The sequence below is a fragment of the Hyla sarda genome, chromosome 4, assembly GCF_029499605.1.
Source record: "Hyla sarda isolate aHylSar1 chromosome 4, aHylSar1.hap1, whole genome shotgun sequence".
Taxonomy (NCBI): Eukaryota; Metazoa; Chordata; class Amphibia; order Anura; family Hylidae; genus Hyla; species Hyla sarda.
This window is the reverse complement of record NC_079192.1, coordinates 24,289,379-24,311,699: the sequence shown is the minus strand read 5'-3', so window position 1 is coordinate 24,311,699 and position 22,321 is coordinate 24,289,379. Positions and strand designations below refer to the sequence as shown.

The 22,321-nt window shown below is 43.0% G+C and overlaps 1 protein-coding gene and 1 long non-coding RNA gene across 3 annotated transcripts in view; one reads left to right on the top strand and one right to left on the bottom strand.

Annotated features, from left to right (window-relative positions):
- The window catches only part of LOC130367622 (calpain-5-like), a 32,611-nt gene that overhangs the window by 5,376 nt on the left and 4,914 nt on the right, over positions 1-22,321 (top strand). The window contains exons 2-8 of the mRNA XM_056570182.1: positions 10,087-10,221; positions 14,700-14,914; positions 15,171-15,360; positions 19,978-20,171; positions 20,252-20,329; positions 21,702-21,897; positions 22,039-22,161. Of these exons, the coding sequence (XP_056426157.1) occupies positions 10,087-10,221; positions 14,700-14,914; positions 15,171-15,360; positions 19,978-20,171; positions 20,252-20,329; positions 21,702-21,897; positions 22,039-22,161 (1,131 nt within the window). The remainder of the gene's footprint in view (positions 1-10,086; positions 10,222-14,699; positions 14,915-15,170; positions 15,361-19,977; positions 20,172-20,251; positions 20,330-21,701; positions 21,898-22,038; positions 22,162-22,321) is intronic.
- Positions 15,130-22,321, bottom strand: part of LOC130367625 (uncharacterized) — a 40,832-nt gene continuing 33,640 nt past the window's right edge. For both annotated transcript variants that reach the window (XR_008892112.1, XR_008892113.1), the window contains exons 3-5: positions 17,446-17,620; positions 17,230-17,313; positions 15,130-15,258 (exon numbers count right to left, since the gene is read on the bottom strand). This is a non-coding gene — a long non-coding RNA (uncharacterized LOC130367625). The remainder of the gene's footprint in view (positions 15,259-17,229; positions 17,314-17,445; positions 17,621-22,321) is intronic.

The window sequence follows — 22,321 nt, the reverse complement described above, 5'->3', positions numbered from 1 at the left end:
TGTAATACCTCCCTGTACTGTAGGGGGCGCTACCAGACACCAGTCAGTGCATACACTTCAGTAATACAGGTAAAGAGTACAGAACATGTAATACCTCCCTGTACTGTAGGGGGCGCTACCAGACACCAGTCAGTGCATACACTTCAGTAATGCAGGTAAAGAGTGGTACAGAACATGTAATACCTCCCTGTACTGTAGGGGGCGCTACCAGACACCAGTCAGTGCATACACTTCAGTAATACAGGTAAAGAGTACAGAACATGTAATACCTCTCTGTACTGTAGGGGGCGCTACCAGACACCAGTCAGTGCATACACTTCAGTAATACAGGTAAAGAGTGGTACAGAACATGTAATACCTCCCTGTACTGTAGGGGGCGCTACCAGACACCAGTCAGTGCATACACTTCAGTAATACAGGTAAAGAGTGGTACAGAACATGTAATACCTCCCTGTACTGTAGGGGGCGCTACCAGACACCAGTCAGTGCATACACTTCAGTAATACAGGTAAAAAGTACAGAACATGTAATACCTCCCTGTACTGTAGGGGGCGCTACCAGACACCAGTCAGTGCATACACTTCAGTTCAGTAATACAGGTAAAGAGTACAGAACATGTAATACCTCCCTGTACTGTAGGGGGCGCTACCAGACACCAGTCAGTGCATGTACTTCAGTAATACAGGTAAAGAGTGGTACAGAACATGTAATACCTCCCTGTACTGCAGGGGGCGCTACCAGACACCAGTCAGTGCATACACTTCAGTAATACAGGTAAAGAGTGGTACAGAACATGTAATACCTCCCTGTACTGTAGGGGGCGCTACCAGACACCAGTCAGTGCATACACTTCAGTAATACAGGTAAAGAGTACAGAACATGTAATACCTCCCTGTACTGTAGGGGGCGCTACCAGACACCAGTCAGTGCATACACTTCAGTAATAAAGGTAAAGAGTACAGAACATGTAATACCTCTCTGTACTGTAGGGGGCGCTACCAGACACCAGTCAGTGCATACACTTCAGTAATACAGGTAAAGAGTGGTACAGAACATGTAATACCTCCCTGTACTGTAGGGGGCGCTACCAGACACCAGTCAGTGCATACACTTCAGTAATACAGGTAAAGAGTGGTACAGAACATGTAATACCTCCCTGTACTGTAGGGGGCGCTACCAGACACCAGTCAGTGCATACACTTCAGTAATACAGGTAAAGAGTACAGAACATGTAATACCTCCCTGTACTGTAGGGGGCGCTACCAGACACCAGTCAGTGCATACACTTCAGTAATACAGGTAAAGAGTACAGAACATGTAATACCTCCCTGTACTGTAGGGGGCGCTACCAGACACCAGTCAGTGCATACACTTCAGTAATGCAGGTAAAGAGTGGTACAGAACATGTAATACCTCCCTGTACTGTAGGGGGCGCTACCAGACACCAGTCAGTGCATACACTTCAGTAATACAGGTAAAGAGTACAGAACATGTAATACCTCCCTGTACTGTAGGGGGCGCTACCAGACACCAGTCAGTGCATACACTTCAGTAATACAGGTAAAGAGTACAGAACATGTAATACCTCTCTGTACTGTAGGGGGCGCTACCAGACACCAGTCAGTGCATACACTTCAGTAATACAGGTAAAGAGTGGTACAGAACATGTAATACCTCCCTGTACTGTAGGGGGCGCTACCAGACACCAGTCAGTGCATACACTTCAGTAATACAGGTAAAGAGTGGTACAGAACATGTAATACCTCCCTGTACTGTAGGGGGCGCTACCAGACACCAGTCAGTGCATACACTTCAGTAATACAGGTAAAAAGTACAGAACATGTAATACCTCCCTGTACTGTAGGGGGCGCTACCAGACACCAGTCAGTGCATACACTTCAGTTCAGTAATACAGGTAAAGAGTACAGAACATGTAATACCTCCCTGTACTGTAGGGGGCGCTACCAGACACCAGTCAGTGCATGTACTTCAGTAATACAGGTAAAGAGTACAGAACATGTAATAACTCCCTGTACTGTAGGGGGCGCTACCAGACATCAGTCAGTGCATACACTTCAGTAATACAGGTAAAGAGCACAGAATATGTAATACCTCCCTGTACTGTAGGGGGCGCTACCAGACACCAGTCAGGGCATGCACTTCAGTAATACAGGTAAAGAGTACAGAACATGTAATACCTCCCTGTACTGTAGGGGGCGCTACCAGACACCAGTCAGTGCATGCACTTCAGTAATACAGGTAAAGAGTACAGAACATGTAATACCTTCCTGTACTGAAGGGGGCGCTACCAGACACCAGTCAGTGCATACATAGTTAGTTAGTTAGTACGGTCGAAAAAAGACATATGTCCATCAAGTTCAACCATGGAATTAAGGGGTAGGGGTGTGGCGCGATATTGGGGAAGGGATGGGATTTTATATTTCTTCATAAGCATTAATGTTATTTTGTTCCATAAATGTATCTAATCCTGTTTTAAAGCTGTTAATTGTTCCTGCTGTGACCAGTTCCTGAGGTAGACCGTTCCATAAATTCACAGTCCTCACGGTAAAGAAGGCGTGTCGCCCCTTGAGACTAAACTTTTTCTTCTCCAGACGGAGGGAGTGTCCCCTCGTCCTTTGGGGGGGTTTAACCTGGAACAGTTTTTCTCCATATTTTTTGTATGGGCCATTAATATACTTATATACGTTTATCATATCCCCCCTTAAACGTCTCTTCTCAAGACTAAACAATTGTAACTCCTTTAATCGCACCTCATAGCTAAGATGTTCCATGCCCCATATTAGTTTAGTCGCGCGTCTCTGCACCCTTTCCAACTCCGCAGTGTCCCTTTTATGGACAGGTGCCCAAAACTGAACAGCATATTGCAGGTGAGGCCGTACCAATGCTTTATAAAGGGGGAGTATTATGTCCCTGTCCCTTGAGTCCATGCCTCTTTTGATACATGACAATATCCTGCCGGCTTTGGAAGCAGCAGCCTGACATTGCATGCTATTCTGTAGTCTGTGATTTACAAGTCACCCAGATCCTTCTCTACCAGTGACTCTGCCAGTTTAATCCCCCCTAAGACATACGACGCATGCAGGTTATTAGTACCCAGATGCATAACTTTACATTTATCCACATTGAACCTCATTTGCCAAGTGGATGCCCAGACACTTAGTCTATCCAAGTCATCCTGTAACTTATGCACATCCTCTATATATACACAGCCCCCCCTCTATATACACAGCCCCCCTCTATATACACATCCTCTATAGACTGTACCGTGCTACAAAGCTTGGTGTCATCTGCAAAGATAGAAACAGAGCTGTTAATACCATCCTCTATATCATTGATAAATAAATTAAACAACAGCGGGCCCAGTACTGAACCTTGGGGTACACCACTAATTACCGGGGACCAATCAGAGTACGAATCATTGACCACCACTCTCTGGGTACGATCCATGAGCCAGTGTTCAATCCAGTTACAAACTAAAGTTTCCAAACCCAAAGACCTTAACTTACCTGTCAGACGTCTATGAGGGACAGTATCAAATGCTTTAGCAAAATCCAGAAACACTATATCCACAGCCATTCCTCTATATACACAGCCCCCCCTCTATATACACAGCCCCCCTCTATATACACAGCCCCCCCTCTATATACACAGCCATTCCTCTGTCAAGGCTTCTACTCACCTCTTCATAAAAGCAAATTAGATTGGTTTGACAACTTCTATCCTTAGTAAACCCATGCTGGCTATCACTTATAATACAATTATCCCCTATGTATTCCTGTATGTAATCCCTTATAAGTTCTTCAAACAATTTACCCACAATGCACGTTAAACTTACCGGTCTATAGTTTCCTGGGGAAGACCTAGAGCCCTTCTTGAAGATTGGCACCACATTCGCCTTGCGCCAGTCCCTTGGCACAATACCAGACACCATAGAATCTCTAAATATCATGAACAGGGGTACAGATATTACTGAACTTACCTCTCTAAGAACTCTTGGGTGTAGTCCATCCGGCCCTGGGGATTTGCTTACATTTATATCACTTAACTTACCTTGTACCATCTCTACATTAAGCCAGTTCAGTACATTACATGATGTGTTACCAGCACTGACCTGTACATGATGTGTTACCAGCACTGACCTGGCCAATGTCAGCTCCTTTTTCCCTAGTATATACAGAACTAAAGAACCCATTCAGTAGCTCCGCCTTCTCTTGATCGCCTGTGACAACCTCCCCATTATCATTATTAAGGGGTCCTACATGCTCTGTCCTTTTTTTTTTTGCATTTATATATCTAAAAAAATATTTAGGATTAGTTTTGCTTTCTTCGGCCACCTGTCTCTCATTTTGACTTTTTGCTGTTTTTATTACATTTTTACAGATTTTATTAAGCTCTTTGTACTGTTTAAATGTTATAGCTGACCCATCAGATTTGTATTTTTTTAAGGCAATTTTTTTGTTGTTTATTGCTCTTTTAACATCATTTGTCAGCCATGTAGGATTTAATTTTAATCGTTTATATTTGTTCCCCTTTGGTATATATTTAGCTGTATAGTTATTTAGAGTTGATTTAAAGATGTCCCATTTACCTTCTGTATCAGTATTTGAGAACACCTCCCCCCAGTCTATGTCCTGTAGTGCAGCCCTCAGCCCAGGGAAATTTGCCTTTTTAAAGTTATATGTTTTTGCCTTCCCCGCCTGTCTTTGTTTTCTACATTTTAAGTCAAAAGTAACTATATTGTGGTCGCTATTACCAATGTTTTCCCGCACAGTTACATTACCAATCAGCTCTGCGTTGTTGGAAATGATCAGATCCAACAAGGCATCACTTCTTGTTGGGTCCTCCACAAACTGGCCCATAAAATTATCCTGCAATAAATTTAGGAATTGTCGCCCCTTTGTAGTTTTAGCCAACCCCGGACCCCAATCTATATCTGGATAGTTAAAATCTCCCATTATTACCACTGTACCTGCCCGGGCGGCCCTCTCTATTTGTTTATGAAGCCGAACTTCTATCTCTTCAGTGATATTAGGGGGTCTGTAGATTATCCCAAATATTATTTTTTCAGTATTTCCCTCCTTTTGTAATTCTACCCACAGTGATTCCACCTCCTCAGAATCATCACACACTATGGCATCGTTCACACTGACTTTCATACCACTTCTTACATACAGACAGACTCCACCACCTTTTCTGTTCATTCTATCCTTGCGAAACAATGTAAACCCCTGCAGATTGACAGCCCAGTCATGCGAGGAGTCCAGCCATGTCTCAGTGACCCGAACTATATCACCAGCCATGTCTCAGTGACCCCAACTATATCAATATGTTCCTCCAGTATCAAGGCCTCAAGCTCCCCCATTTTATTTGCTAGGCTTCTGGCATTTGTGAACATACACTTTACATTTCCATCCTTTATGTTATTGGGGTTAATGGGATTCAAGAGTGTAAGTTTTATTTTCCTATGAAGCCTATTCCTATTAACTATTCTAACCCCTCCCTCCGCTCCACCCCCAGGTACATTTATAATTCCCACCTCTCTATCTACACTATCTTCCCCCTCTATGTTGTAGGTTCCCTCCCCCCAAGTCCCTAGTTTAAACACTCCTCCACCCTTCTAGCCATCTTCTCCCCAAGCAAAGCTGCACCCTCCCCATTGAGGTGCAGCCCGTCCCTACGGTAGAGCCGGTAACCGACAGCGAAGTCAGCCCAGTTCTCCATGAACCCAAACCCTTCCTTCCTACACCAGCTTCTGAGCCACTTGTTTACCTCCCTGATCTCCCGCTGCCTCTCTGGTGTGGCTCGTGGTACTGGTAGTATTTCAGAAAATACTACCTTGGAGGTCCTTGCCTTAAGCTTGCGGCCTAAGTCCCTGAAATCATTTTTAAGGACACTCCACCTACCTCTTACTTTGTCATTGGTGCCAATATGTACCATGACTGCTGGGTCCTCTCCAGCCCCGCCCAGCAACCTGTCAACCCGATCCGCGATGTGCCGAACTTGTGCGCCAGGCAGACAACACACTGTTCGGCGATCCCGGTCTTTGTGACAGATTGCCCTGTCTGTCCCCCTAATAATTGAGTCCCCCACCACTAGTACCTGTCTGGCCTGCCCTGTACTCCTCCCTCCCTCCTTACTGGAGCAGACACCCCCCTGGCGGTCAGAGGCGGTATCCTGCTGCAGTTCTGCTAGCTCTGTAATGGCATCCCCCTCATCTGCCAAGCGGGCAAACTTGTTGGGGTGTGCCAGTTCAGGACTAGCCTCCCTGACACTTTTTCCCCTATCCCTCTTTCTAACTGTAACCCAGCTAACTGCCTGACTGTCCTGCAACTCCGTCCCACTGTCCTCCCCCACCTCTATTCCCGAGAGTGCCTGCTCAGTGAGCAGGAGACTCCTCTCCATGTTGTTAATGCTTCTCATTGTTGCCAGTCGCCCCTCTAGATCCAGGATCTGGGCTTCCAAACGGACAACTAGCACACATCTCGCACAACAATATGCACCCTCAAACTGTTGTTCAAGGATTGCATACATTGAACAGGATGTACATTGGACTGCATTTTCCAACATGGAGGCCATCTAATTATGGGGATTTCACAAATGTATAGGAAAAAACAGACAGTCAAAATGACACTTAAAATTTTTTGTAGACCTTGTGGGTTCAGAAATTAACACTCACAGCGATCTCAACCTCCTGCTTTCAAACTCCTGTTTTTGTACACTTCAGTAATACAGGTAAATAGTAGCATAGAACATGTAATACCTCCCTGTAGTGTAGGGGGCGCTACCAGACACCAGTCAGTGCATGCACTTCAGTAATACAGGTAAAGAGTACAGAACATGTAATACCTCCCTGTACTGTAGGGAGCGCTACCAGACACCAGTCAGTGCATACACTTAAGTAATACAGGTAAAGAGTACAGAACATGTAATACCTCCCTGTACTGTAGGGGGCGCTACCAGACATCAGTCAGTGCATACACTTCAGTAATACAGGTAAAGAGTACAGAACATGTAATACCTCCCTGTACTGTAGGGGGTGCTACCAGACACCTGTCAGTGCATACACTTCAGTAATACAGGTAAATAGTAGTATAGAACATGTAATACCTCCCTGTAATGTAGGGGGCACTACCAGACACCAGTCAGTGCACACACTTCAGTAATACAGGTAAATAGTAGTATAGAACATGTAATACCTCCCTGTACTGTAGGGGGCGCCTCCAGACACCAGTCAGTGCATACACTTCAGTAATACAGGTAAAGCGTACAGAACATGTAATACCTCCCTGTACTGTAGGGGGCGCTACCAGACACCAGTCAGTGCATGTACTTCAGTAATACAGGTAGAGTACAGAACATGTAATACCTCCCTGTACTGTAGGGGGCGCTACCAGACACCAGTCAGTGCATGTACCTCAGTAATACAGGTGTCTTACCAGTGAATGCCCATTCTGATTGGTCGGTTCTTCCGGCCATTGACACATGTCACAGATCTGGACTGTCTGTACATTGTATGTTGAGTCTGGTGTCAAGTTACACTGGTCCAGAAAAGACCATTGTATGGTGAAACTATTGTAAGTTGAGGGATCACTGTATATGGCACTATCGTGCATGGAGTGTGGGTCTTATAATACTGTAGTATGGGGAAATTATTATAGGGAAATCCTTTTTAGTTGGTCACTTTTCACCGTGTGATACTTCACAGTATCTTTCTGGCTGTTCTGAAAAGGTTTTAGTCCGACAAATGATTTTCCAAAATTTCAGTAAAGATTACACTTTATTTTTATTGTGGTAAAATAGCACAAATAGCACAATTTTGCATGGATTTTGGAAAAATTATGGTAAAAACAGAAGGAAAAACAAAACAGCAAAACACGTGTGAAGAGGTGTAATTACTATATATCCTGATCCCATAGAGATAGCAGCAGTATACAGATAGAGCTGGAGGGGTATAACTACTATATATCCTGATCCCATAGAGATAGCAGCAGTATACAGATAAATCTAGAAGGGGAAGGGTAACGAAGTCAGGTGACCCAACCACTTCCTCTGACACAGTAATCACCATGGATTTCTGTGAGTCAGACTGATGATCACATGACTTAGTTACAGTACGGAAAGCATGGATACAGCTGTGCTGGAATACAACATATTGCGTTGTAGGGCTTGTGGTGAGTGTGCATCATATAGGCGAGAAACATAACCTGAGGTGCTTTTTTAACTCTACATAATGCAGGAGACCTTCCCTCTATGAAGTTCATGGGCTCTAAGTAGATATATAGATTAGGTATATCCACGTGGGACACCTTTGTCCAGTTATGGGGTCACCTTTAAAGGGGTACTCCGCTGCTAAGTGTTTGGAACAAACTGGTCCGAACGCTTGAGCCATAGCCCCGCCACCTCATGACATCACGCCCCCTCAATGCAAGTCTATGGGAGGGGGCGTGACAGCCGTCACGCCCCCTCCCATAGACTTGCATTGAGGGGACGGGGCTATGGCGTCACGAGCTCCCGTCACCAGCTCCATCGTTTGGAACAGTTTGTTCGTTTTGGCTCCAGAAAGTTAAACAGTTTTGTAAATTACTTCTATTAAAAAAAAATCTTAATCCTTCCAGTACTTATCAGCTGCTGAAGTTGAATTGTTCTTTTCTGTCTGACAACAGTGCTCTCTGCTGACACCTCTGTCTGTCTCAGGAACTGTCCGGAGCAGGAGAGGCTTGCTATGGGGATTTGCTCCTGCTCTGGACAGTACCTGACATGGACAGAGGTGTCAGCAGAGAGCACTGTTGTCAGACAGAAAAAAAAAAAAGTACTGGCAGGATTAAGATTTTTTAATAGAAGTAATTTACAAATCTGTTTAACTTTCTGCAGCCAGTTCATGTGTAAACAATTTTTTACATCTTTAAAGGGGTACTCCGGTGGAAAACTTTTTTTTTTTCTTTACATCAACTGGTGCCAGAAAGTTAAACAGATTTGTAAATTCCTTCTATAAAAAAATCTTACTCCTTCCACTAATTATTGGCTGCTGAATACTACAGAGGAAATTATTTTCTTTTTTTTGAACACAGAGCTCATTGCTGACATCACTATCCATATTAAAGGGGTACTCCGGTGGAAAACTTTTTTTTTCAAATCAACTGGTGCCAGAAAGTTAAACTCAACTTCAGCAGCTGATAAGTACTGGCAGGATTAAGATTTTTTAATAGAAGTAATTTACAAATCTGTTTAACTTTCTGGAACCAGTTGATGTGTAAAAAAAATGTTTTACATCTTTAAAGGGATACTCCGGTGGAAAACTTTTTTTTATTTTATTTTTATTTTTTTTATCAAATGGTGCCAGAAAGTTAAACAGATTTCTATATTACTTCTATTTAAAAAAAAATCTTAATCCTTCCAGTACTTATAAGCTTCTGAATACTACAGAGGAAATTATTTTCTTTTTGGAAAACAGTGCTCTCTGCTGACATCATGAGCACAGTGCTCTCTGCTGACATCTCTGTCCATTTTAACAACTGTCCAGAGTAGGAGAAAATCCCCATAGAAAACTATATACTGCTCTGGACAGTTCCTAAAATGGGCAGAGATGTCAGCAGAGAGCACTGTGCTCGTGATGTCAACAGAGAGCTCTGTGTTCCAAAAAAGAAAGTAATTTCCTCTGTAGTATTCAGCAGCTAATAAGTACTGGAAGGATTAAGATTTTTTTTAATAGAAGTAATATAGAAATCATTTTAACTTCCTGGCACCAGTTGATTTAAAAAAAAAAAAAAAAAAAATTTTCCTCCGGAGTACCCCTTTAAGTCTATCTGGGATTAGTTCACCCAACAGAGGCATAAAATGTACCTTGTAGATACATTGGGGGAGATTTATCATAACCTGTGCAAAGGGAAAGTTGTTCAGTTGCCCATAGCAACCAATCAGATCGCTACTTTCATTTTGCAGAGGCCTATTTAAAAATGAAAGAAGCGATCTGATTGGTTGCTATGGGCAACTAGGCAACTTTTCCTCTGGACAGGTTTTGATAAATCTCCCCCATTTACATTAATGTTGTCTTATCTCCCCCCACAGGAGCTTGTTCAGTCACCTCGTCTGTTTTCTGAAGGGGGCATCAGTCCGCGGGACTTGCAGCAGGGCAGTCTGGGTAACTGCTGGTTCGTAGCGGCCGTATCTTGTCTGGCTGGAGATCCTTCAATATGGAAGAAGGTAGGTGGCCTCCATTTCTGATGTAGCCCCTCCGGGACCCTATGAAACCTCCACAAGAGTCACGTGCATCCCACCATTTCTGGGGTCCCCGATGATCCCTGATTTGAACCATCGTTCTTCATACAGCAGTGGTCACCACCACGCTGCCCGGTGCACCACAACAATATGGAGAACACAATGCCTCCTCCTCCTCACCAGTGGTTAGAGGCAAAAATAGTCATATGGGACCATTCCAGTAACATGGTGCTTGGGGGTCTAAAACCAGAAACCAAGAGCTCTCTAGGTCTCAGACCAATGGGCGCCCTGACACTCCAGTTTCTAGAAGGGGGACACATTGGGGCTGTTTACCTCAAAAAGTTTTTACCACTTAAAGGGGTACCCGGCCCCTAGACATCCTAGTCCCTATCCAAAGGATAGGGGATAAGATGTCTGATCTCCGGGGTCCCGCCGATTGGGAACCCCCGCGATCTCCCTGCTGCACCCAGAGTTCGGCTGCATTGCCGGAGGCTCGTGACGCCGCGGCCACGTCCCCTCAATGCAAGTCTATGGGAGGGGGCGTGACGGCCGTCACGCCCCCTCCCATAGACTTGCATTGAGGGGGCGTGGCCGCGACGTCACGAGCCTCCGAAGTTCACTCCATGCACCGGATGTCTGGGGTGCCGCAGCCGAGATCACAAGGGGTTCCCAGTGTCGGGACCCCCACGATCAGACATCTTATTCCCTATCCTTTGGATAGGGGATAAGATGTCTATAGGCGGAGTACCCCTTTAAGGGATTGGTAGACTGGCACACGATTGTCTTGGGCTTGATCTTTACAGCAAGAACCTAATGAAACTTTGGCTTTTAGAAGTATAAAATGCTTGGTGTCAAATACCAGGGGCTTTGGGGGTCCCATCCGGTTTAAGGGCCTGAAAGGGTGAGATTGTTTTCCCTGCACCCCCATCGGTTAAATGCCTATTCAAGACCAATGGTACGTTGACTCTTTGTATTTCTTTTAGCCCAAAGCTCTATTAATCCATGGATTGGCCTTGTCCATAAGTCGTGATTTTGTAGGTACCTTATTTTGGAAACTATTCATACCCTGGACGAGTGGGAATTTTTTTTGATCCCGTTCAATCCCCTACTTATCTATTTCCTTCAGAAGTTCACTTCATGTTGGAAATGCTTAATATGTCAGCGACAAACATCTGGACAATCTGGTTTCCCTGGTTCCTTTGCTTATAGTGAGTCAGTTCTGCACCCGCTGGGGGAGACTCCTCCATAGAGACTCTACACCCCGCCTGTGTTCCTGGAATACTGTAATTATTGTTATAAGTTACTAAATATAATACAGGAAACTCTTATATATAGTGATATGGATAGTGCTGGTATAACCTGGGTATATACTGTATATAATTATATATGTACAGCTGGTATAAGTTATATATCTCCTGTATATAGTGATATGGACCATGCTGGTATAACCTGGGTATATACTGTATATAATTATATATGTACAGCTGGTATAAGTTATATATCTCCTGTATATAGTGATATGGACCGTGCTGGTATAACCTGGGTATATACTGTATATAATTATATATGTACAGCTGGTATAGGTTATATATCTCCTGTATATAGTGATATGGACCATGCTAGTATAACCTGGTATATACTGTATATAATATATATATGTACAGCTGGTATAAGTTATATATCTCCTGTATATAGTGATATGGACCATGCTGGTATAACCTGGGTATATACTGTATATAATTATATATGTACAGCTGGTATAAGTTATATATCTCCTGTATATAGTGATATGGACCATGCTGGTATAACCTGGGTATATACTGTATATAATTATATATGTACAGCTGGTATAAGTTATATATCTCATGTATATAGTGATATGGACCATGCTGGTATAACCTGGGTATCTACTGTATATAATATATATATGTACAGCTGGTATAAGTTATATATCTCCTGTATACAGTGATATGGACCATGCTGGTATAACCTGGGTATATACTGTATATAATTATATATGTACAGCTGGTATAAGTTATATATCTCCTGTATATAGTGATATGGACCATGCTGGTATAACCTGGGTATATACTGTATATAATATATATGTACAGCTGGTATAAGTTATATATCTCCTGTATATAGTGATATGGACCATGCTGGTATAACCTGGGTATATACTGTATATAATATATATGTACAGCTGGTATAAGTTATATATCTCCTGTATACAGTGATATGGACCATGCTGGTATAACCTGGGTATATACTGTATATAATATATATGTACAGCTGGTATAAGTTATATATCTCCTGTATATAGTGATATGGACCATGCTGGTATAACCTGGTATATACTGTATATAATTATATATGTACAGCTGGTATAAGTTATATATCTCCCGTATATAGGGATATGGACCATGCTGGTATAACCTGGTATATACTGTATATAATATATATGTACAGCTGGTATAAGTTATATATCTCCTGTATATAGTGATATGGACCATGCTGGTATAACCTGGTATATACTGTATATAATTATATATGTACAGCTGGTATAAGTTATATATCTCCTGTATATAGTGATATGGACCATGCTGGTATAACCTGGTATATACTGTATATAATATATATGTACAGCTGGTATAAGTTATATATCTCATGTATATAGTGATATGGACCATGCTGGTATAACCTGGTATATACTGTATATAATTATATACGTACAGCTGGTATAAGTTATATATCTCCTGTATATAGTGATATGGACCATGCTGGTATAACCTGGTATATACTGTATATAATTATATATGTACAGCTGGTATAAGTTATATATCTCCTGTATAAAGTGATATGGACCATGCTGGTATAACCTGGGTATATACTGTATATAATTATATATGTACAGCTGGTATAAGTTATATATCTCCTGTATATAGTGATATGGACCATGCTGGTATAACCTGGTATATACTGTATATAATATATATGTACAGCTGGTATAAGTTATATATCTCCCGTATATAGGGATATGGACCATGCTGGTATAACCTGGTATATACTGTATATAATTATATATGTACAGCTGGTATAAGTTATATATCTCCTGTATATAGGGATATGGACCATGCTGGTATAACCTGGTATATACTGTATGTAATATATATGTACAGCTGGTATAAGTTATATATCTCCTGTATATAGTGATATGGACCATGCTGGTATAACCTGGGTATATACTGTATATAATATATATGTACAGCTGGTATAAGTTATATATCTCCCGTATACAGTGATATGGACCATACTGGTATAACCTGGTATATATTGTATATAAATATATATGTACAGCTGGTATAAGTTATATATCTCCTGTATATAGTGATATGGACCATGCTGGTATAACCTGGGTATATACTGTATATAATATATATGTACAGCTGGTATAAGTTATATATCTCCTGTATATAGTGATATGGACCATGCTGGTATAACCTGGTATATATACTGTATATAATTATATATATACAGCTGGTATAAGTTATATATCTCCTGTATATAGTGATATGGATCGTGCTGGTATAACCTGGGTATATACTGTATATAATTATATATGTACAGCTGGTATAAGTTATATATCTCCTGTATATAGTGATATGGACCGTGCTGGTATAACCTGGTATATACTGTATATAATTATATATGTACAGCTGGTATAAGTTATATATCTCCTGTATATAGTGATATGGACCATGCTGGTATAACCTGGTATATACTGTATATAATATATATGTACAGCTGGTATAAGTTATATATCTCCTGTATATAGTGATATGGACCATGCTGGTATAACCTGGGTATACTGTATATAATATATATGTACAGCTGGTATAAGTTATATATCTCCTGTATATAGTGATATGGACCATGCTGGTATAACCTGGGTATATACTGTATATAATATATATTTACAGCTGGTATAAGTTATATATCTCCTGTATATAGTGATATGGGCCATGCTGGTATAACCTGGGTATATACTGTATATAATATATATATGTACAGCTGGTATAAGTTATATATCTCCTGTATATAGTGATATGGACCGTGCTGGTATAACCTGGGTATATACTGTATATAATTATATATGTACAGCTGGTATAAGTTATATATCTCCTGTATATAGTGATATGGACCATGCTTGTATAACCTGGGTATATACTGTATATAATATATATGTACAGCTGGTATAAGTTATATATCTCCTGTATATAGTGATATGGACCATGCTGGTATAACCTGGGTATATACTGTATATAATATATATGTACAGCTGGTATAAGTTATATATCTCCTGTATATAGTGATATGGACCATGCTGGTATAACCTGGGTATATACTGTATATAATTATATATGTACAGCTGGTATAAGTTATATTTGTGTCTCGTACTGCAGGTTATACCTTCTCCTGAAGAACAGGACTGGCCTCGCTCCGGAGGAGGTTCCCCACATTCCGGCATCTTCAGGTTCCGATTCTGGCGTTTTGGTCGCTGGGTAGAGGTTGTTATAGACGACCGTCTGCCGACATCTGGAGGGGAGTTGATTTTCTGCCGGCCTGGTCAGAAGGGAAACGTCTTCTGGTGTTCCCTACTTGAGAAGGCCTATGCCAAGTAAGGTTCTCTGGGGGAGAATGATCAAAACCTTTCCAGAGGAAAAGTTGCTGAGTTGCCCATAGCAACCAATCAGATCACTTCTTTCACTTTTGGAAAAAAAAAGGCCTGTGAAAAATGAAAGCAGCGATCTGATTGGTTGCTATGGGCAACTCAGCAACTTTTCCTCTGGACAGGTTTTGATAAATCCCCTCCTCTGTTTCGGCCTCTGATCCATATACTTGTTTCTATTCTTCCATGTTGTCTTCTCCCATAGACTCATTGGGAATTATGAGGCCTTGGATGGAGGCAGCACTGCTGAAGCTCTCATTGACTTTACCGGTGGGGTCTCCGAGGCCATCAGCCTAAATGAAGGGAATTATGGGTCGGATGCGGAAAAGAAGAAGCTGTTCAAGTCATTGATGAAAGCGCACGCTCGGGCATCTCTTATTTCTGCCTCCATCAGGGTAAAGAGTTCAGAAATATTTTTGCACGTTGTCTATTCCTTCTTACCATTTTTTAGGTAAAATTGGGTGCTACCTACAGGGACGTGCTCAGACATTTTGGGGGGCAGGGGCTGAACTAAAAAAAAGGGCACTTCTTATAATTATTTAGATAAATGCCCACATAATGATGCCAGACTGCCCAGGGCACTTAAAGGAGGAACATGGAAAGGGCAGGGGCTCAAGCCCATTTTCTAGTCAACCTGTGCACATCCCTGGCTACCTATGATTTGGGTCATGTATGTAGATCTAGATCATGGATGGAGTAGAACAGTGCTTTAAGTGGGCCAAAAGAGGTGCCAGTACTCTATTAGGTGCCGGTACTCCCCCCCCCCCGCGTTCCGGTACAGTAAAACCACGTTCTGGGCACACGGAGAGGTGCTGGTACTGTCAAGAGCCATTTTTGGAAGTGGCAGTACTGAGTACCGCTGAGTACCAGCTCACTTAAAGCACTGGAGTAGAAGGTGGATCATTGGGCTATGCAAAAGGCACGTTCCCTCTAAGTCAGTAGTTTCCAAACTGTGGGCCTCAAGATGTTGCAAAACTTCAACTCCCAGCATGCCCGGACAGCCAACGGCTGTCCGGGCATGCTGGGAGTTGAAGTTTTGCAGCAACTTGAGGGCCACAGTTGTAGACCACTGCTCTAAGTCTTTGTTACCAGTAATCAGGACAGTTTAGGACCTGGGAACTGATCCCACTACAGGACCCTCTATGGTCATCTGTAATTCATCCAGATATACAGGTAGAGTCCAAGCAAATACTATTGAACAGTATCCAGGTCAAGTGCCGTGAAGGTTATGGTCTGCAACCTTTGTGGTCTAGGACAGTCAAGTACCCTTGATAGTCAAGGGACAGAGAATGAGTTAAAGGGTACCTTTCATAAAAATAAATATAAACTTTTCATATATTATAGATTAATTTATGCAGAATAACTTTCCGATTGCATGTTATTAAAAATATGCTTCTTTCGATTTAATTTTCCACTTTGAAAAAATGACCACTAGGGGTCTCCCTACCAGTCCTGGCCGCAAGCCCTTTTTATAGATTTCAGACTCATGCTGGAGTCCTAAATCTCAGACTGCAGCCAGGACACAGACAAGCTCAGCTGGCAGCTCTGAATCTTCTCCTCTCTGTTTACAACTGCATGTGCACAGAGAAGAAAGATGGGAGCTCAGATTGTAAAATGAATGAGGCCATGCAGTAAGGCAAAGTCAGGAGTATGTCCTGCTGTGCTATGAGCACAGTGCTGGCTCCTGCCTGTCTAATTGACAGGCAGGGAGTAGTGCTGAGCTTGTCTGTGTCCTAGCTGCAGTCTGAGATTTAGAACTCCAGCATGAGTCTGAAATTTACAAAAAGGGCTTGCGGCCAGGACTGGTAGGGAGACCCCTAGTGGTCATTTTTTCAAAGTGGAAAATTAAATAGAAAGAAGCATATTTTTTAATAAAATGCAATTGGAAAGTTATTCTGCATATATTAATCTATGATATATCAAATGTTTTTTGATTGGATGTACCCTTTAAAGGAGTTATCCAGGAATAGAAAAACAGAGATCATTTCTTTCAAAGACTGCACCCTGTCTGTTTCCAGGTTGGATGTGGGTCTGCAGCTCAGTTTCATTGAAGTGAATGGAGCCAAGTTGTAATACCACACCCAACCTGGAGACAGACAAGGAGCGGTATTTTAAACAAATTAGGTTTGTTTTTTGATTCCTGGATGACCCCTTTCATGTCGATATACCAATATGAGAAAAGAAAGGAGGAGGAGAAAGCGCTCTCATGTGCAGGAATCCAAGCAATACCACAGGGAGGGGGGAGGAGGAAGATAGCCTCTTACCCGAGTTGGTTGTGTAACATACACAACAATGGGAGGCACATATCAAACATGTTCCATCTGCAGCCGTCCTGTCGAAAGGTAGGTCTAGCAAAGAAGAATGCAAGAAGAAACCAGAATGCAACGCATTTCGATGCGCATGCGCAGCTTCATCAGGCATCATGAAGCTGCGCATGCGCAGCAAAACGCATTGCATTCTGGATCATTAAAGCTATTCACCTGAATGATTGTTGTCCTGATCCTCTTGTTCCGAACAGCGCCGAGAGTTCTTGTCACACATTGAAGTCTTCTTTGCTATAATATGCCAATGTAGATTTCTAGGGCAGTGGGGTGATTTTTTCCAATACTCATTGTTGTCTAGAGCAGTGAAGTGGTTAAAAGGGTATTCAGGTACCTGCATGGAAAATAATTTGTTGTTGGGACCCAGAAAAAAATTGAAAAGAAAAAAATTTGATTCTTACCTAGCCCTGGTTCCCTGCAGCTCTCGTTTGGCTCTGTCTGGTCCCACTATGCTTCCGGGCAGAGCCAAACGGGAGGTGTGAGGGACCAGGGCTAGGTAAGTATGGCTTATTTTTATTTATTTTTTTCTGTGACCCAGGGCCATGTTTATTATACTAGCACCAAAATGTAAGGATCCCTGATAGTCTAAGGCAAGTCAATTGGTAAATTTTAAGATTTCTGGCTGTAGCTCTGTTTCTTTAAACAGGTTCAGGTTCAGTACAGTGAAGGCTATTGTTTACATCCCTGGTGGTCTAGGGCAGTGAAGAGGTTTATTTCTGTATCCCTGGTGGTCTAGGGCAGAAAGCTTTAATGCCAGTATACCTCTTCATTTTGGACAGTAGAAATCTAAAGCAGCGAAGGGGTTGATGTCAGAATCCCTGGTTGTATGGGACAATGAAGGAGTTAATGTAAGGATCCCAGGTGGTCTAGGGGAATGACAGGGTTAATGTAAGGATCTCTGGGGGTCTAGGGCGGGGAAATAGTTAAAGGGGTACTTCGGGGAACTTAACCCATAGCTCATCCTTTCCCTCTCACCAACCTATGTATTTGTCTAAATAACACTCATTAGCTATATAAAACTGTTTCCCTCTTTCAGCTGTCACTTACATGCAGGGAGTGAGAGAAAATTGACATTCTCTGATCAACTTTGTCTTGGTGTAAACCCCTCACGGAGAATAGCCCCCACCCTTCAAGACAACACCATGTGATTTCTGTCTGTCTAGGGCTCTGTCTTCATAGCCACACCTCACCTCCCCCTCCTCTCCCTGTGTGAGAAGCTTGCCGTGAGAGAAAAGCTCAGTGAAGATTCTAAGTCTCCTCAGCACTAATGCTCTTTTCCTGTGTAGATTTAATATATCAACGAGAAAAAACTACAAGAGGTGCGCCCCTAGTGAGGACCGTTTATATAAAATAAAGGAGATAACGCAAAGATGGGTTCTTACCCCTAGGTGTTGCGCTCAGAGCACAACACCTACAGTAGCGTCTATCTGCAGGAAATCGAATGGAACCGCTGCCACGAGGAACTTCCCCGTGTGAGTCCGGTGGATAACAATGGAAAGAGATATGTAAAAAAGTTCCGCTAAAGAAGGCGCTGGTACCCGGAGATGAAATTAAACTTATTTATTGGCAACGCGTTTCGATCCCGAACCGGGATCTTCGTCAGGCATCACGAAGTGCCTGACGAAGATCCCGGTTCGGGATCGAAACGCATTGCCAATAAAGAAGTTTACTTTCATCTCCGGATACCAGTGCCTTCTTTAGAGGAACTTGTTCACATATCTCTTTCCTGTGTAGATCTAGTCACTGACTGCTGCCATTCAGAGCACAGTATGATTTATTACTGGGAATAGTCTGAAAGAAAAGACCTGTACAGTGTGTTTACAACATTCACACAGATAATGAAAGTAATTGGCTGGCAGACATTACACAGAGCTGCACTGACTTCTGGGAGATGTAGTCTGTGCTGCAAACAAGGAAATAGAATATCTAGGAGACATCAGGGGCCAAAGGAGCTGCCAAAACCACATGGATAACTACAGGGGACACAGAACAGGTATTGTGGTGGCTTTGGGGCATTTTTATTTTTCTTAACTCCCCCGGAGCACTCCTTTAATTTTAAGATGCCAGGTGGGAGGGGCTGTTGACCAGAGGTTCAATGGTTCGTCGCAAATCCAAGCTTTAACTTGAGTCTGTAACAAAGATGCTGAACAGTGATAGTTCAGCTTCCTCTTCCCCAGAGGTGCCTAATGGTAGGAGATAAAGAAAACTGTGCAGCTGTAATTGTACAGCTGCACAGGTCTCTCTATTGACCAGAATAGCTATTAAGATAATGAAATAAAGGGGGTATAGCACTTCTGATGATCAGGCTAGATTTAGGAGTGTATATTCAAATACTAGGCACTTCTGACCACCAAGCAATAGTGGTCAGAAGATGATGGGGGGTATAGATGAATGGGGTTTAGAAAATGATTCCAGTGGGCACGGTTTTGGGCCATAATCAAGTCATAGAGGTCAAGGTAGATCCTACAGATCAAACTAAATGAAATAAAGAAACATACAATAATAAGGGCTGCCAAACATGGGGTAAGTGTTATGCCATGTTTGGGAAATATTGAGTATTTTCGAGACAGAGTAAAGCTTGGTCGCAAAAGATAAGTTCCAAGACTGGGTGAGAATCTGGTAAGGGACTTTTTAGAGTTCCTCGAACAAAAGAAGAGCTCACATGATTGTTTCCATGATCTTTCCATTCAGCCAAGCCCCAGTCAAGGTATTGAAGAAGTCCTCTCCAGCGGCCTCGTAACCGGTCACGCCTACAGCGTTACCGCCATTAGGAATATCGCCCTACACTCCGGACTGTTCTCCCTTTTTCGGACGCATAAATTACGACTCATTCGTCTGCGAAATCCCTGGGGGAGCGGAGAATGGAAGGGAGCCTGGAGTGATAAGTAAGGGTTAACCACAAAGAACACCTATGGGCTGTGAGCGTAAGACACTTGATGTGGACACAGGGTTTCTGTTTTTGTAGGTCGGAAGAATGGAAGAAAGTGAGTCGAAGACAGAGAGAAAAGCTGGGGGTCACTGTGGATGATGATGGAGAATTTTGGTAAATGTTGACTAAGAACAACACTTATCTACAGTGTATTAAAGGGCCGGGACATCCCTTCATTCATTCACATTACATAAGGTATTTGGGCAGGGCTGAATAATAGGGATGACACATCCCCACTGCCTTGGAGACCTAGGGGCTCTCCACCATTCATCCTACATGTCCAACTGGTTGTCCTAAAGGCTCCATTCAACTACCTACCCTGCCATCTCAGACGTGACAGTCACGATTGTGTAGCTAGGAAGGGGCAACCAGGGCAAGTGCCTGAGGTGCTTAGTGTTGGGAATGAGAGCAACAACAAGCCTATTTGCCTTGGCAAGGGTATATGGATACAGGGCTAGGGTAGCAAAATGAACATTTTTTCCCAGGTTAAAAGAAAGCCTAGCTTGGGCTTGTTGTAGTGTATACACTGCTCAGTTCATGGACCACCTTCTTAGGAGAACATAATCAAATGGTCCTTTAGTGATCCTATTCAGCAGCGACGAGGTGGCCATTCATTCATGTGACTATCTCCATTGAAGTCTTAAGTCATTGTCTTGACTGTCCCTATAACCCCCAAAAAACCAGTGGAGAGGGTCCCGTGTATGCAGGACCACCCCTTCGTTGCTGCAATAGATCAACCAAGGTCTAAGCTAATCCTCTCTAAAAGATATAGTGGCACTATTGCTATACAGCAGATCAAAGTACCGTTGCTCAGTTACCTTATCACTGCGGGAGACCGAAGTCCTACGTCTGCTAGTCCAGAGGTGCTGAGGACCTGAAAAATCCAAGTCACTAATATCATCTAGTATAGAAAAGACACGGTAACCCGCACTCACCACTAGGCTTCAGTCACCCAACTCCGCTTCAACTGCTTCTATGGACCCGGTTCCAGACTTGCTGCAGGGAGCTCAGGGGCGATTGCCGGCAGTTTCACGCTGTGTGCGCTTCTTCTGGCCTGGAAGGCCAGAAGACGCGCACACAGCGCGAAACTGCCAGCCAGTAGAAGCAGTTGAAGCGGAGTCGGGTGGCTGAAGCCTAGTGGTGAGTGTGGGTTACTGGTAGGCCGGAAGAAGCGCACACAGCGCGAAACCGCCGGAAGTCGCCTCTGAGCACCCTGCAGCAAGTCTGAAACCAGGTCCGTAAAAGCAGTTGAAACAGAGTCGGGTGGCTGAAGCCTAGCGGTGAGTGCGGGTTACCGTATCTTTTCTATACTAGATGATATTAAGGTCTGAGTTAAATTGGATAGAGGTTCCCACTAAATTTCTTGCACCGAAGCCTCCACAGATGTTAATCTGGTCCTAGTTATAGGCACGTAATGAATGCAACTACACAATAGAAAGCAAAGGCAACACCTGTCGATACTTAGGTCTGTCTTACTCTTTACTAGGATGAGTTGGGATGACTTCTGCTTACACTTCACCGATATCACTCTCTGCCGACGAGTCAACACTCACCTTCTGAGCACTCAAAAGACGTGGAAAGAAGAATCAGTTTTCTCCTCTTGGAAGCAGCATTCGGATCCCCTGAAAGACAGGAGTGGTGGATGTCCAAATAACAAGGCCACTTACCTACACAACCCACAGGTATTGGAGAGAAAGCTAGTCTTTACCTATCAGTGATAATCATATCATGACCCCAGAAGCTCAGTGCCAGGCTGAGGAAAATATTCACATCCTAACATAATGTACAGATATGAATACCTTGACTTATATCTTGTCTTGCAGTTCTGCTTTGATGTCACGTTAGACCAGGACAATGTTCTCATCTCTCTGGAGCAGGAGGACCGAAGAACCCAACGTACCGCAGGAGGAGGCGAAAACCTACCCATTGGATTCTTTGTCTTTAAGGTACCGAATAGTACGATTGGTGATTATTCTTGGACTACATCTTAAAGGGGTACTCCGCCCCTAGACATCTTATCCATTATCCAAAGGTTGCAGTGCTGGAGACTTGTGACATCATGGCCACACCCCCTCAATGCAAGACTATGGGTGGGGGCATGAGGGG